General features: G+C 41.8%; 4 protein-coding genes across 4 annotated transcripts; all 4 read right to left on the bottom strand.

Moving 5' to 3' along the window:
• Nucleotides 1-3,260: 3,260 nt before the first annotated feature.
• Nucleotides 3,261-4,490, bottom strand: LOC115733648 (receptor-like protein 54). The gene has a single exon (XM_030664277.2). The coding sequence runs from the start codon at nucleotides 4,488-4,490 to the stop codon at nucleotides 3,351-3,353; it is 1,140 nt and encodes a 379-aa protein (XP_030520137.2). The 3' UTR covers nucleotides 3,261-3,350.
• Nucleotides 4,491-4,742: 252 nt separating this feature from the next.
• Nucleotides 4,743-6,194, bottom strand: LOC125312729 (receptor-like protein 19). The gene has a single exon (XM_048271851.1). It carries the CDS (start codon nucleotides 6,192-6,194, stop codon nucleotides 4,743-4,745), a length of 1,452 nt encoding a protein of 483 aa, XP_048127808.1.
• A 4,383-nt stretch (nucleotides 6,195-10,577) lies between these two features.
• LOC125312730 (receptor-like protein 6) lies at nucleotides 10,578-12,450 on the bottom strand. The gene has a single exon (XM_048271852.1). The coding sequence runs from the start codon at nucleotides 12,448-12,450 to the stop codon at nucleotides 10,729-10,731; it is 1,722 nt and encodes a 573-aa protein (XP_048127809.1). The 3' UTR covers nucleotides 10,578-10,728.
• A 171-nt stretch (nucleotides 12,451-12,621) lies between these two features.
• On the bottom strand, nucleotides 12,622-13,500 carry LOC125312731 (receptor-like protein 43). Its single transcript, XM_048271853.1, has one exon. It carries the CDS (start codon nucleotides 13,498-13,500, stop codon nucleotides 12,622-12,624), a length of 879 nt encoding a protein of 292 aa, XP_048127810.1.
• Between the last annotated feature and the right edge of the window lie 3,797 nt (nucleotides 13,501-17,297).

Raw genomic sequence — 17,297 nt, forward strand, 5'->3', positions numbered from 1 at the left:
TGTCTCTCTATCGCCGAAGAACCGTGATCTTTTACCATATGCACCTCTCGGTAGTCGGTATGTGATTTATTGCCTTTTTAGTTCGTACATCATTAATTCTTTTTAATGCGTATAATATATTAAAATCTCATGTTTTTTGTTTATGCAACTGGAGTCAAGGCCGACAAACAATGGAAGCCCCCTCACATATTTTGCCACATCTACGCTACCAATTTAATAGAATAACATCCGCAGATGTAAGTAATGATAGAAACCAACGAGTTTAATATAATGTTAGCCTTTAAATTAATTTTTTGTTTAATTTGATATATTTTATTACGATAACAGATTACTTTGGAGTTCTACAACGAAGATATTCTCGAGACTCTACCATATTATTGCATGCGGGGACAAGACATTTGAAGGGCTCGTCCCACTCATCTATTATTGGATAGTTGAGTGGCATTATCTAGACCGAGTACTTCAGCGGTTTGGTATGCAGCAATCAATACCTATTCCTCCCCGCGATCATAGAGTCTTGCATGATATTAACTTAAGGCCGGTTGGGAAGGATTGGGTAGAAAAGCACAGACGATGAATCGATATATAGGACGATCGTGTCGATTATATTGTCTATGGTGATCCCGCAACGTAGCAACTTCACTATCATTCGGAATATATGGAGTGGTACCGTAGACATACACGGAGGTGGATTTTTATTACGGGAGCCGCAATGGGTGCAACGATTTGTGCAAATACTTTCAAAATCTCGTCCCTTTTTTTAGTTGATGTGCATCCGTGCTTTGAACTAATCTTAGACGATGAGGCGTACATAGTCGGAGCAGTTTATGATTACCCGGTGTACAAAATAAGCATGAACATGATAAAAGACGCAAACATTAAACCCTAATCTATACCATTTCCTCCTCTGTCCCTTCCTCCATTTCTCCCTCTCTTCTGTCACGTCGTTGTTCGGTGTACCAGCTTTGTAGATCAATGGATTCATTTTAAAACGGGATCTGATCATGGGCTTTGCGGCCCACAGGAGTTCCGTCGATTCGTAAATAGAAGGGCTAGGGACCAGATAACCAGAAATGGCAGCTCGGATTCAAGGGAAAAAAACCACCAAAAACCCCAAATTATGTCCGACGTGACACATTTACCCTTAACTTTTTTTTGCGACACAAAAAATCTCAAACTATCAATATTGTGACACATCTACCTTACGTTCCAGCTCGGTCTAAAATCACTGTTAAAATGTTGACGTGGATTTGCCGTGGCATTTTTAGTAACAAGTAGATATGATGTGGCGCTACATTAGAAAAAAAATAAAAACTAAAAAAACAAAAAATTGCACTGTTCATCGTCTTCTCCAGCACTTCGCAACTACTGTTCATAGCATCCAGAATTACATCCGTAGCTTCGGGCAGCGTGGGCTGAATGCAATCATCCTCGGAATCGTCGAATCCCTTGGCCGTCTCGGTAGCGGCGATGACTTTCTCGGACGAATCGGGAGGTACTTGATTCTTTCCTTCTTGTTCGCTCAATCGCGTTCGGCCTCAAAGTTTGCCTTTTCGAGCCCTTCATCCTCCAACATCTCATCATCATCCTCCTTGTACAAATTCATCCCACCATTTTTCTCAGAACAGTAGTCCCGAACAATCAAAGACAAAGTAGTGTCCACATCTTCCTTATGGGCCTCACGCTCGTCCCCGCACAGCAAATCGAGCTTCTCGAACTTTCCCTCTCCGCGATCGGGACCGAACCCGCTCGATTTTGGCTCTGGGCCGAGAGAGAAAACGTGAGACCGGTTGTCGCTAACATCGGGGAGGAGATTTCAACCGGGGAGTTTCTGGCAAGGATCGGGATGAGCTTCTTCAAGTCGCGGGGTGACTCCTCCCCCCATGCCCGGATTCCTCCTCGGCCCTCCCTCCCTCCTCCTTCGCTTTCCCAAATTTGTTGATCAGCTTGCGGCGCCATACCCAGATCCGAATCAACTAGAGCTTGAGCTTGAGCCTGAGCGTCGGTGTTAATCCTCAAGCCAAGCTTCGAGGCAGGGCGGCAGCTTCAAACCTTGCACCTTTTGATTTCTTCTTATCAAAAGACAAGAGGGCTATGAGGAGGGCTGAGAAAGAGAGGCTCAAAGAGGGGAAGGCAGCAGATGAGGAGCGGAAGAAATTGAAAAAGGAGGCAGTGAAGAAGAAGGTTGAGCTTCAAAGCCTCCATGGCTGCTGAAGCTCGAAACTTGGCTCGACGGTCTCACCTCGATCTTCAAAGCTAATGGATGGTCGGGCAAACATCTACGAGAGCCATCGGAGGTCGAGGTAGTAGTGGGCAGCAAAGCAAAAGTGCCGAGGAGTTTGGCCAACTGATTGAAGATGCGCAAGCCATGAACATGAGTCTGCGAAGCATCGGACAAGAGATGAACAGTGCTAGTTTTTGCATTTTTTAGTTTTTTTTTTTTCAAGTGTGGCGCCACGTCGGATCTACTTGTCACTAAAAATGCCACGGCGAATCCACGTCAGCGTTTTAACAGTGATTTTAGATGGACGTGGAACGTGGGGTAGATGTGTCACAACATCGATAATTTGAGGTTTTTTGTGTTGCAAAAAAAAGTTGAGGGTAAATGTGTCACGCCAAGTATAGTTTGAGATTTTTGGTGGTTTTTTCCCCGGATTCAATTAGATCCTCAGATCTAGCTGCAGGCAGTGCCGACTGTGGCCTTGAACACTATCTGCAACCTTTCAAATGGCAAGACAAAGCAGAACCATAAGCCACCCTGCTTGTAAATCTTATTAGCAGAGTTCCTAAGACATGATAATCATCTACAACTGTAAAAGGATCATGTATGTACTGGAAGCTCTTCAACTAATGGAAATTCAAAACACGGATATGTTTCTTTATCTCCTCTACTAAACGATTATAAATTTGGTATTTTTCATAAGCCAGATATGGATAACTAAATAATTGCTTATTATTCAACTTATATAATTAATTAGTATTGGCCTCGTTATATTTTACATGAATCACTTTAACAGTATGTTTTTTTCTTCTTGTGAAATCAATGTTATACAAGTCAGAAAAAAATGTAGTTTTTATATCCGGTTGGTGTAAAATATTATGGTTTCTAAGTGATTAATGTCTGATTAAAAAAAAAAGTAATTAATGCGAAAGGGAGGGGAAGGGAATGGATCTTTGTAGAGTTTCTTATGTATCACACATGTATGATTACAGAATGCTTTATTGTAAATGCATATGGGCTAGTTAATATACATATCGCAGCAAACAAACATAAGAGAAAGTTGCAGGTACTCAAACATAGAAGACGATAGATTTCGGTCAAGTGTTCCTCAGGTTTCGGACCAGCACTTCTACCTTCTTCGCCTTTGTTTTCTTTTCCCAAAATTCTTCACAAGTCTCTGAGCCCTTCTTCTTGTGATCAAGCAGTTCCCGAGGACCACTCCAATCACCAACCCACTTGCATACCCCATGCACACGACTTTCCAGTCTAACTCCATTGCACTCCCCGAATCTTGATCTTCTTCGGACGTCGGAGATGATGGCGGCAAGGCTTTGGGATCATCGCATTTTCTGGACAGAGGAGTGCCACATAGCCCCGAATTTCCCTTGTAGGAGTTGTTTTCGAATGTAGCAAACTGCTGTGACTGCGGTATTGGCCCGGTCAAACGGTTATAAGAGACGTTGAAGACCGCAAGCGAAGTGAGCTGCGTCAACTCCTGAGGGATCTCTCCTGAGAGCCGGTTTTGAGAAAGGTCCAATGATTCCAAATTCGTTAGGTTTGCCAAGAATGAAGGCAGGGGACCGGAGAGAATGTTGTTGGAAAGGTTAAGCAATTTTAGTTGCTTTAGGCTTCCAATGGTTTCAGGGATCGCTCCGCTGAAGTTGTTGCTCGAGAGATCAATCAATGTAAGGTGCTCTTGGATCTTTGAGTAATTCATTTGGATGCCTTTGGCAACTATGCTCATAGAGTAGTCAAAGGTCGCAAATTCAGTGTAAGGCCATCTGAACGGCGGAATAGCATCCCCAATGTAGCTTGACTGATAAGGCCATATGAATGGCGAAAAAGAATCCCCAGTGTAGCTTGACGGATCTGTATCAAATACTTTCATGGCAGTCCAATGGTCAAAGTATTTGGATGGCAAGCTACCAGAAAAACCGTTCTGTGATAGGTCGATGATTTGCAGCGTAGGGAACACAACCCTACCACCCGGTTCCCCAATAAGCCCATGAAATCTATTATACCGCAATATAAGGATCTTCAAGCTTAGAAGTGAGCCCAACCATGAAGGGAAAACATCTCTAATCTGATTGTGTGCGACATTCAGGAATTCCAAATCGCTACACTTGCGAAGCGATCTTGGCAGTGGCCCTTGTAATTTATTGTAACTCAGATCAATCATAACAAGGTCACAGAAGTTCCTATTCAACTGAGGAATTTTCCCAATAAAGTTGTTGCTCTGTAGATTCACTACTTCCAAAGCAGCAATCATATCACTAAAACATTGAGGAAGAAACCCGGTCAGATTATTACTTGACAAATCGATCATTTGGAGAGAGCTTAGATTGCACATGAGCGGTGTTATTCCTCCAGAGAGCATGTTATTTGAGATGAAGTAGTACTCGATTCTCCAAGGGGGAATCGGAACCGATCCTTGCAACACATTGAAACCGAGATCCGCTACCAAAAGTTCTTCCCATTTGAAAATAACGGGATTTTGAGCAAAACTCGTTAGGAAGTTGCCCTAAAGGTTCAAATGACGTAGGTTTCCTGTGCTCACCTTCATAAACCATTCAGGAACTTGACCGGAAATGTTGTTGTAGGATAGATCTAGCTCGGACAAGCCATCTTGTCCTTTTAGAAACTCAGGGAAACCATTTAAGTTGCATGAACCCAAACCTAGACCAGAGAACCGGTGAGTTATGTTGGTTTCAACGATCAACGACAGTTTGTTAGAGGATAACGCGAGTTCTCGAAGGTTTTCAGCCTCCGAAATTGTATCCAACTTTCTTGTGCCACTCAAGTTATTTGAATTCAAATACAGAGTGAGGAGATTCCGTAATTGGAAAATCGTGCTTGGAATTGTACCGTGGAATCGGTTATATGAAAGGTCAACGCTAATCAACTGGGTGAGTCTTCCCAACAAGGATGGGATTTCCCCACTCAATTGATTCGACCGAAGTGTTAAGAACCCGAGCTCCATGAGGTTTTGGGAAGAGAGTGAAATATCGCCCACTAATTGATTGTATCCAAGATCTAAGTAAGTAAGTTGAGCTAGGTTTCCAATGGAAGACGGGATTTCGGCAGTCAACTGGTTCGAGCTTAAGTCTAAACTAGTAAGTTGGACAAGGTTCCCTAGAGAGGGAGGAATTCGCCCAGTCAACTGGTTCAAGCTTAAGTCTAAACTAGTAAGTTGGACAAGGTTCCCTAGAGAGGGAGGAATTCGCCCAGTTAACATATTGCCCGCCGGACTTAAATACTTAAGGTGGACAAGATTTCCCAAGAAAGATGGAACTTCACCCGTCAAAGAATTAATGGCTAGATTCAGATGCTCCAGTTGAGCAAGACGTCCAAAAGAAGATGGGATTTCACCTCCAAACTGATCTAACCCTCTCAAGTCTAAGTGAGTAAGTAGAGTCAGGTTTTCCAGGGGCGCTGTTGTGCCTGTCAGCCCAAGAGTTGAGAGATCTAGATGGACAAGTTGGGTCAAGTTACTGAACGAATTAGGGATGTGACCCATGAGGCCGAAGGAGGAGAGGTTCAAGTCCCTCAAGGAACCAAGATTTCCAATTGCCGAAGGAATCTGATAATCGAAGTCATTTGAGGCGAGGTTAAGGCTTCTTAGGCGATGAAGGCGGAAAATGCTGGTGTTGGAGTCGATTTCACCGGAGAGACGACCGCAACTGAGGTCGAGGCCGATCACGTGACCGCTTACCTTATCGCACTCAACACCAGCCCAAGAGCAGCAGTCGCTTTGAGTTTCCCCTGTCGTTGCGTTCCAGGATTCAATCTTTGGTGGCTTATCTGGATCGGCATAGAAACACGGAGAGCCTCTGGTGAAGATGGTTGCCTTGAACTCCAACAGCGCAGATCTCTCGTCTTCATGGCAACGTGGCCGGGTTGAAGCAAGAGAGTGCGAAGCAACGATCGTAAGGAAGAGCATCATACAGCCGAAGTGAAATGAATCTTTCTCCATGGTTACCTGAGAAAATCTAGTGGTACTCTCAAATGCCGGCTCGGGTGTACATGAAGCCTGATGATGGAGATGTGTTATATAGCTGAGTTCTTCTCGGATGTCATTTTCATGCTTTAACCTAATGCAGCGAGTTGATTCTGATCAACAGATAGCCTTCCAAAACAGTCCGTAACTTCCTTCACAAGGCATTCAAGAGATCATGACCTAGTCCTCAAACAGACTGCGAAACACGAGAAGTCTAGAGAGTCGCAATTCTCCTCCTAATTTCCAAGTCATTCCAGTACCGTTTGGTGATGTTACCTTAGAAGGCATGGACAGAGATGTCTCTCGACTTAGAATAGAATTCTTGCACCCCAACCCAAAGTGCACGCTAGCTTAGAAAGCGCAAGATGCGGAATGTCATCGATTGGGCCCTTTGAAAATATACGTCTCTCACCATTTCTTCTCCAAATAAAAGCTGCCCCAGAAGTATATAATACCATATTTCACCCGGCGATTTTCTGCTTTGTTGCCTTAGAACATTTTGTGAGCCCAATCCCCACTGTTTTAAAAGATCATGAACGCGTTGTTTTAATGATTTGATATTCTAACCGTTAGAAAGAGGAATTTAGGATCAGATTCTGTAATCTTGGATTTCCTATCTCGTAACACTTTAATATAGTGTACATACGTGTATGCGGTCTCCGTGCCTGCCACGCCGTGATTTCCTCTCCAATCACACAACTGATCAGCCAGAAAGAGCTTATCACAAAACCCATTCGATTGGAAACCATGCAACAGAGAGAGCTTCAGACTTTATGTGGAGCGGACACGCAGGTCGGCAACGATGAAACGGAAGCAGAGTGAGGACCGGCTGGGCCAAACATGGAGTCATCTCTTTCGGGCAAATGAGATTGTTCCCACTTCCGAAACCTCTTTCTTCGTATGAAGATGTTCTCACATGGCGAGTTCCGTTGAATTGTCCATTAAGCTGGTCAAATTACAACTTGTTATCAAACGGTAAATAAAAAATGGCAAGCCAGTCCGGCAGCATGAACTGCCAACTGTCGGGGCTGACTTGTACACACACAAACAACGTTCCTATATCTCTCAGTAATGGCAGCTCGCGTGCAAATGGGCAGTGATTGTGATAGTGGTGTTGACTGAGTCAATTGGCAGTAAAAATAAAAAAAAAAAGTTGACTCGTTAACAGAGGACAAGAAAAAGTCGACGCTATAAAGGGAAGGGTGGAGGGCATAGACAAGAAAAGAGAGAAGAAGAAGAAAAGGAAAGCAAGGGAAAGAAGAGAAAAGGAAAACGAAAGGCTGAGTCCCGTATCATGGCATATCAACTGGGATGTTCTTGAGATATTGGCACATAATCACAGCTTGTGTTGTTACCGAATGACCTTGTATTATTGACTTGCCATAGTAATTACTGGGGCTACTTGATTACACTTCTTTCTTGCTGCGCACATGTAAAATTTTCTGTAAGAGTTTTTTTTTTATGTGTGGCCTACATTAATTGAGATAGTAATTTACGATTTGACGGAATTAGTGTAATAACGTAAGATATAAAGATTATCAATTAGTCAAATATGGGTTTGCTTGAAAACTCTATAAATAGCGATTAAGTCGCTTCTCTAATACTGGCGAATTAGAAACAACCTAACATAAGAAGTAGTCACAAAATGTAATTCATAATGGACGGTCTCATTGAGCTAGTGATACAAAAAAAAAGCATTTGAGCTTTGGATCGTCGTTATTCCGTATCTTCCAAATCGATTGCACAAATCCCTTTATTCGATTACTGTTTTTCTATATTCTAGCAATAGTGATTTTGGGGTGCCATTTTCATGCTTGCACTTTCTAACTTGTTGTAGAAAAAATGAATCCGTCGCTTGCCAAGAAATCCGGTCTTTTGAAAAGGATGAAAAAGATTGGTTTTCTAAGTTATTTCCAAAAACATCTAAAGTGAGTTTTGGCATGGTTAATTTAAGGTAAAGTTCAAAATTTCGTGTCTCGCACTTCTTGATTTTCAATTTGTTCCAACAATTCGTCCATCAAAGATCAAACATATTTGTCCTCGAAAAATCTAAAAGAAATTTGTGGCTACTGGATAGGTTCTCTCCTGTGATCTTTTTGGGCTTTTTTCCAAAATAGGATTAAAAAAATTTACCAAAATAGGTTAAATATTTTTTTACCATTTTAGACCTCGCTCGGCAGTTGGGCCACCGCCTTTTTTTTTGTGTAGTTTTTACGTTTTTTATAACATTTATTTATTTACAATTTTTTTTCTTTTGAAGCTTATTTTTATAACATAATCATCAATAATTAATTAATTAAGATATATAATTAATAAATAATTTTATATTTATTTAATTAATTAAAAATATTCATAAAATAAAGTGGTAAGATATATGAAAAACATGGAATTTTCATAATAGATAACAATCTTAACCATAATTACATCTAATAATGATGTCGTCTTCCTACATGACCTCCTATTCCGCAATCAGGTTGTCTTCGTCATTCGGTGGGTCTAGTACTGTATCGACAGAGACGACGATCCGAATGAGTAGGATGTGTAGATGACGAAAGCATATATTGTGATGTGGATGCATCATCAAAGTGAAAAAATATGACACGCTTAGACAATACATATCCTATAGGAGGGCATGGGAAAGGAGAACGAAAATCGGATCCGTGTGAAGCCGGAGAAGTAGTTAGAGTCTGCGGCTATTGATTGTCACGAAATTGAAAAGCAGATCCACCGTGAAATGGGCTGGCAAATTGGGGAACATCGACGGCCCTACGTAGTACGGTTGGGGTTCAGCGGCGCTTGCGTGGTTGTATCGGGAGCTATGCAGTGCAACCGATCCAAAAGCGCAACAAATCAGCGGTGCTCTACATGTATTGCAGATTTAGGTGTGAGAGTGCTTGAGATGTGTCTCCCCATCGCCGACGAACCGTGATCCTTTACTAGATGCACATCTTGGCAATCGGTATGTGATCTATTATCTTTTTAGTTCGTGCGTCATTAATTCTTTCCAAGACGTATAATGTATGAAAGTCCCATGTTTTTTGTTTATGCAGGTGCAATCGAGCCCGACAGACAATGGAAGTCCCCACACATACTTTGACACATCTACGCTACCAACTTAATAGAATGACATCAGCAGATGTAAGTAATGATAGCAACCAACGAGTTTAATATAATGTTAGCTTTTAAATTAATTTTTCGTTTAATTTGATATATTTTATTACGATAACTGATTACTTTGGAACTCTATGACGAAGACATTCTGGAGATTCTACTTATTATTGCCTGCAAGGACAAGACATTTGGAGGACTCGTGTCTCACTCATCTGTTATTGGATAATTGAGTGGCATTATCTTGCAACGGAGTAACTTCACTATCATTCGGGATATATGGAGTGGTACCGTAGACATACAGAGTGGTGGATTTCTATTACGGGAGCCGCAATGGGTGCAACAGTTCGTGGAAATACTTTCAAAATCTCGTCCCTTTTTTCAGTTGATGTGCATCTTTGCTTTGAACTAATCTTAGACGACGAGGCGTACATAGTCGGAGCAGTTTATGATTACCCGGTGTACAAATTAAGCATGAACATGATAAAGATGCAAACATTAAACCCCAATCTATTCCATTTCCTCCTCTATCCCTTCCTCCATTTCTCCCTCCCTCTTCTATCACGTCGTTGTTCAGTGTACCAGTTTTGTAGATCAATGGATTCATTTTGAAACGGGATCTGATCATGGGCTTTGCGGCCCACAGCGAGTTCTGTCGATTCGTAAAGAAGGACTAGGAACCGGATAACCAGAAATGGCAGCTTGGATTCAATTAAATCCTCAGATCTAGCTGCAGGCAATGCCGACTGTGGCCTTGAATACTATCTGCAACCTTTCAAATGGCAAGACAAAGCAGAACCATAAGCCACCCTGCTTGCAAATCTTATTAGCAGAGTTCCTAAGACATGATAATCATATGCAACTGTAAAAGGATCATGTATGTACTGGAAGCTCTTCAACCAATGGAAATTCAAAACACGGGTATGTTTCTTTATCTTCTATACTAAACGATTATAAATTTGATATTTTTCATAAGCCAGATATGGATAACTAAATAATTGCTTATTATTCAACTTATATAATTAATTAGTAATGGCCTCTTTATATTTTACATGAATCACTTTAACAGTATGTTTTTTTCTTCTTGTGAAATCAATGTTATACAAGTCAGAAAAAAATGTAGTTTTTATATCCGGTTGGTGTAAAATATTATGGTTTCTAAGTGATTAATGTCTGATTAAAAAAAAAAGTAATTAATGCGAAAGGGAGGGGAAGGGAATGGATCTTTGTAGAGTTTCTTATGTATCACACATGTATGATTACAGAATGCTTTATTGTAAATGCATATGGGCTAGTAAATATATATATCGCAGCAAACAAACATAAGAGAAAGTTGCAGGTACTCAAACATAGAAGACGATAGATTTCGGTCAAGTGTTCCTCAGGTTTCGGACCAGCACTTCTACCTTCTTCGCCTTTGTTTTCTTTTCCCAAAATTCTTCACAAGTCTCTGAGCCCTTCTTCTTGTGATCAAGCAGTTCCCGAGGACCACTCCAATCACCAACCCACTTGCATACCCCATGCACACGACTTTCCAGTCTAACTCCATTGCACTCCCCGAATCTTGATTTTCTTCGGACGTCGGAGATGATGGCGGCAAGGCTTTGGGATCATCGCATTTTCTGGACAGAGGAGTGCCACATAGCCCCGAGTTTCCCTTGTAGGAGTTGTTTTCGAATGTAGCAAACTGCTGTGACTGCGGTATTGGCCCGGTCAGACGGTTAGAAGAGACGTTGAAGACCTCAAGCGAAGTGAGCTGCGTCAACTCCTGAGGGATCTCTCCTGAGAGCCGGTTTTGAGAAAGGTCCAATGATTCCAAATTCGTTAGGTTTGCCAAGAATGAAGGCAGGGGACCGGAGAGAATGTTGTTGGAAAGGTTGAGCAACTTTAGTTGCTTTAGGCTTCCAATGGTTCCGGGGATCGCTCCGCTGAAGTTGTTGCTCGAGAGATCAATCAATGTAAGGTGCTCTTGGATCTTTGAGTAATTCATTTGGATGCCTTTGGCAATTATGCTCATAGAGTAGTCAAAGGTCGTAAATATAGAGTAAGGCCACCTGAACGGCGAAAAAGCATCCCCAATGTAGCCTGACGGATAAGGCCACATGAACGGCGAAAAAGAATCCCCAGTGTAGCTTGACGGATCTGTATCAAATACTTTCATGGCAGTCCAATGCTCAAAGTACTTGGATGGCAAGCTACCAGAAAAACCGTTATGTGATAGGTCGATGATTTGCAGCGTAGGGAACACAATCCTACCACCCGGTTCCCCAATAAGCCCATGAAATCTATTATACCGCAATATAAGGATCTTCAAGCTTAGAAATGAGCCCAACCATGAAGGGAAAACATCTCTAATCTGATTGTGTGCGACATTCAGGAATTCCAAATTGCTACACTTGCGAAGCGATCTTGGCAGTGGCCCTTGTAATTTATTGTAACTCGGATCAATCATAACAAGGTTACAGAAGTCCCCATTCAACTGAGGAATTTTCCCAATAAAGTTGTTGCTCTGTAGATTCACTACTCCCGAAGCAGCAATCATATCGCTAAAACATTGAGGAAGAAACCCGGTCAGTTTATTACTTGACAAATCGATCATTAGGAGAGAGCTTAGATTGCACATGAGCGGTGTTATTCCTCCAGAGAGCATGTTATTTGAGATGAAGTAGTACTCGATTCTCCAAGGGGGAATCGGAACCGATCCTTGCAACACATTGAAACCGAGATCCGCTACAGAAAGTTCTTCCCACTTGAAAATAACGGGATTTTGAGCAAAACTCGTTAGGAAGTTGCCGAAAAGGTTCAAATGATGTAGGTTTCCTGTGCTCACATTCATAAACCATTCAGGGACTTGACCGGAAATGTTGTTGTAGGATAGATCTAGCTCGGACAAGCCATCTTGTCCTTTTAGAAACTCGGGGAAACCATTTAAGTTGCATGAACCCAAACCTAGACCGGAGAACCGGTGAGTTATGTTGGTTTCGACGATCAACGACAGTTTGTTAGAGGATAACGCAAGTTCTTGAAGGTTTTCAGCCTCTGAAATTGTATCCAACTTTACTGTGCCACTCAAGTTATTTGAATTCAAATACAGAGTGCGGAGATTCTGTAATTGGAAAATCATGCTTGGAATTGCACCGTGGAATTGGTTATATGAAAGGTCAACGACAACTACCTGGGTAAGTCTTCCCAACCAGGATGGGATTTCACCACTCAATTGATTCCACCGAAGCGTTAAGAACTTGAGCTCCATGAGGTTTTGGGAAGAGAGTGGAATATCGCCCACTAATTGATTTTATCCAAGATTTAAGTCGGTAAGTTGAACCAGGTTTCCAATGGAAGACGGGATTTCGGCAGTCAACTGGTTCAAGCTTAAATCTAAACTAGTAAGTTGGACAAGGTTCCCTAGAGAGGGAGGAATTCGCCCAGTTAACATATTGCCCGCCGGACTTAAATACTTAAGGTGGACAAGATTTCCCAAGAAAGATGGAACTTCACCCGTCAAAGAATTAATGGCTAGATTCAGATGCTCCAGTTGAGCAAGACGTCCAAAAGAAGATGGGATTTCACCTCCAAACTGATCTAACCCTCTCAAGTCTAAGTGAGTAAGTAGAGTCAGGTTTTCCAGGGGCGCTGTTGTGCCTGTCAGCCCAAGAGTTGAGAGATCTAGATGGACAAGTTGGGTCAAGTTACTGAACGAATTAGGGATGTGACCCATGAAGCCGGAGGAGGAGAGGTTCAAGTCCCTCAAGGAACCAAGATTTCCAATTGCCGAAGGAATCTGATAATCGAAGTCATTTGAGGCGAGGTTAAGGCTTCTTAGGCGATGAAGGCGGAAAATGCTGGTGTTGGAGTTGATTTCACTGGAGAGACAACTGCAACTGAGGTCGAGGCCGATCACGTGACCGCTTACCTTATCGCACTCAACACCAGCCCAAGAGCAGCAGTCGCTTTGAGTTTCCCCTGTCGTTGCGTTCCAGGATTCAATCTTTGGTGGCTTATCTGGATCGGCATAGAAACACGGATAGCCTCTGGTGAAGACGGTTGCCTTGAACTCCAACAGCGCAGATCTCTCGTCTTCATGGCAACGTGGCCGGGTTGAAGCAAGAGAGTGCGAAGCAACGATCGTAAGGAAGAGCATCATACAGCCGAAGTGAAATGAATCTTTCTCCATGGTTACCTGAGAAAATCTAGTGGTACTCTCAAATGCCGGCTCGGGTGTACATGAAGCCTGATGATGGAGATGTGTTATATAGCTGAGTTCTTCTCGAATGTCATTTTCATGCTTTAACCTAATGCAGCGAGTTGATTCTGATCAACAGATAGCCTTCCAAAACAGTCCGTAACTTCCTTCACAAGGCATTCAAGAGATCATGACCTAGTCCTCAGACAGACTGCGAAACACGAGAAGTCTAGAGAGTCGCAATTCTCCTCCTAATTTCCAAGTCATTCCAGTACCGTTTGGTGATGTTACCTTAGAAGGCATGGACAGAGATGTCTCTCGACTTAGAATAGAATTCTTGCACCGCAATCCAAAGTGCACGCTAGCTTAGAAAGCGCAAGATGCGGAATGTCATCGTTTGGGCCCTTTGAAAATATACGTCTCTCACCATTTCTTCTCCAAATAAAAGCTGCCCCAGAAGTCTATAATACCATATTTCACCCGGCGATTTTCTGCTTTGATGCCTTAGAACATTTTGTGAGCCCAATCCCCACTGTTTTAAAAGATCATGAACGCGTTGTTTTAATGATTTGATATTCTAACCGTTAGAAAGAGGAATTTAGGATCAGATTCTGTAATCTTGGATTTCCTATCTCGAAACACTTGAATATAGTGTACATACGTGTGTGCGGTCTCCGTGCGTGCCACGCGGTGTTTTCCTCTCCAATCACACACCTGATCAGCCAGAAAGAGCTGATCACAAAGCCCATTCGATTGGAAACCATGCAACAGAAAGAGCTTCAGACTTTATGTGGAGCGGACACGCAGGTCGGCAACGATGAAAGGGAAGCAGAGTGAGGACCGGCTGGGCCGAACATGGAGTCATCTCTTTCGGGCAAATGAGATTGTTCCCACTTCAGAAACCTCTTTCTTCGTATGAAGATGTTCTCACATGGCGAGTTCCGTTGAATTGTCCATTAAGCTGGTCTGATTACAACTTGTTATCAAACGGTTAATACAAAATGGCAAGCCAGTCCGGCAGCATGAACTGCCAACTGTCGGGGCTGACTTGCACACACACAAACAACGTTCCTATATCTCTCAGTAATGGCAGCTCGCGTGCAAATGGGCAGTGATTGTGATAATGGTGTTGACTGAGTCAATTGGCAGCCAAAAAAAAAAAAAAAGTTGACTCGTTAACAAAGGACAAGAAAAAGTTGACGCTATAAAGGGAAAGGTAGAGGGCATAGACAAGAAAAGAGAGAAGAAGAAGAAAAGGAAAGCAAGGGAAAGAAGAAAAAGGGAAAACGAAAGGCTGAGTCCCGTACCATGGCATATCAACCGAGGTGTTCTTGAGATATTGGCACATAATCACAGCTTGTGCTGTTACCGAAGGACCTTGTATTATTGACTTGCCATAATAATTACTGGGGCTACTTGATTACACTTCTTTATTGCTGCGCATATGTAAAGTTTTCTGCAAGAGTTTTTTTTATGTGGTCTACATTAATTGAGATAGTAATTTATGATTTTACGAAATTAGTGTAATAACGTAAGATATAAAGATTATCGATTAGTCAAATATGGGTCTGTCTGAAAACTCTATAAATAGCGCTTACGTCGCTTCTCTAATACTAGCGAATCAGAAACAGCCTCACATAAGAAGTAGTCATAGAATGTAATTCGTAATGGGCAGTCTCATTGAGCTAGTGATATAAAGAAGAAGCACTTGAGCGCATCTTCCAAATCGATTGCCCAAATCCCTCTAATCGATTATTGTTTCTCTATATTCTAGCAGCGGTGATTTTGGGGTGCCATTTTCGCGCTTACACTTTCTAACTTGTCGTAGAAAAAATGAATCCATGGCTTGTCAAGAAATCCGGTCTTTCGAGAAGGATGAAAAAGATTGGTTTTCTAAGTTATTTCCAAAAACATCTGAAGTGAGTTTTGGTGTGGTTAATTTAAGGTAAAGTTCAAAATGTCGTGTTTCGCACTACTTGATTTAAAATTTGTTCCAACAATTCGTCCATCAAAGATCAAACATATTCGTCCTCTAAAACTCTAAAAGAAAACTTGTGGCTGCTGGATAGGTTCTCTCCTGTGATCTTTTCTGTCTTTTTTCTTCTTCATTGTCCCACGCCAGATTCCTGGAAAATACAGAAGTCTTAGTCTGCATGCCGGCCAAAATAATCAGCAAGACTTTGTTGTTTCCGTAAACAGCTCTAAGTGTGGACCAAGAAAAGCAGTAGGCTAGACTTGAATTGATGTTCTGGACACTATCTTTTTTCAAATCCCGGGAAGGAGGCGAGCCAGAGAAGAGATAGAACGGAATCTAGGGCATAGAGCTGAAAAGTCCTTATGACCTTGACTTAAACATCTGTGCGTTTTTTCTTCTGTGAACCCAGAAAGAAGGCACGACATCGTTATTTTCCACAAGGATAATGATTGAGGGAGCGAGGTGCAATGATTCACAATCACTCAGTGCATCTACGTACAAATCAGGTAGGAGGAAAGCCTCCAGACAGCATTAACAGTTCGAGGAGTAATGAGGTTAAGCTGTCCTGATACGTACATTTTTCACCGAATACGGCCTTGGATATTATTAGGTTACTCGTCAAGGAAACGAATCTCTTGCTCATGTTGATTGGTGATCCTCCAGACAAAGCGATCGTGCTAATGAAGTTCCATGCTTTTTCTTTTCTTTATTGGTCTGAAAGACCCCGACCAGCGCATTGCTCAGGACCGGGAGGACCACCAGTTTCCTGAGCTATCTCCAGCATTCAACGTATGGACAGAAAACAAGATGAACCCTGCATAATTGACAACCAGAGAAGCTAAGGCGCGCATGCAACACTTCTGCTTCAGAAAAAGTTGATATTTCTACTTTACTTTTGAGCAAAAGTTGATTTTTCTACTTTTGCTCTAGAAATTGATTTCTGTTCAAAGAAAAACGTTTGATTACAAGATAAAATTTCTGCTTTTAGAATAGAAATTCATTTGATAACGGTTGAATATTTTACTTTTGGAATATTATTAGTACAAAATTTTGTAGGAAAAACCATTGTCGACAGCCGGAAAATTTATACTTCTTTTTTTAATTTCTTTAAAAACTAATTTTTATTATTAAAAATATTATTTAAATTTTTAAAAAATTTACTCCGGCAACCCGGCAGCAGCAGGGGGTGGCTATGGGAGGTGGTCGGCGGTGCGGTGGTGGCCGACCATGGTCATGGGGGCGGTTAGCGGCGGGCGGCAACAATGGACGACGACGACAGAGGTGTGGTTGGGAGAGAGATGAATATGAAAAGAGGTCGAAGTGAGAGAGATATTAATGTGGAGAGATTTCTACTTCTGAAAGAGAAGTAGCTTTTTTTAACTTCTTGAATTGGCTCAAAAATAAGTTCAGAAGTATAAATATAATGTAGCGTAACCAAACGGATTTATGTTTCAGAAGTTGCATTTTTCCAAACGGATTATGCTCCAGAAGCACTTTTGGTGCAAAAATTCATTTCTAGAAGTGTTACCATGGGATCCAAGTAAATCGGAAAAAAAAAAGAATAAATGAAAGGAAATTCAGAATTCTATTATAAAATTATTTAAAAATTATTATAATTTGTCCACGTTAGCGCCGGCGGTGCCACGTTAGTGATTTTCGGTCAATATGATTAAATTGAAAAAAGATGAAAATGTTTAGGACTTAAATGAAAAAAGTGCAAACTATTTAGGACTTTTTTGACAATTTTCCTAAATGATGGAGTAAGGGAGAGGGCATTTGATGCAAAGTCCCCATGAGAGGCAGCCCCCTAGGC

Source organism: Rhodamnia argentea, chromosome 10, assembly GCF_020921035.1.
Source record: "Rhodamnia argentea isolate NSW1041297 chromosome 10, ASM2092103v1, whole genome shotgun sequence".
Classification (NCBI taxonomy): Eukaryota; Viridiplantae; Streptophyta; class Magnoliopsida; order Myrtales; family Myrtaceae; genus Rhodamnia; species Rhodamnia argentea.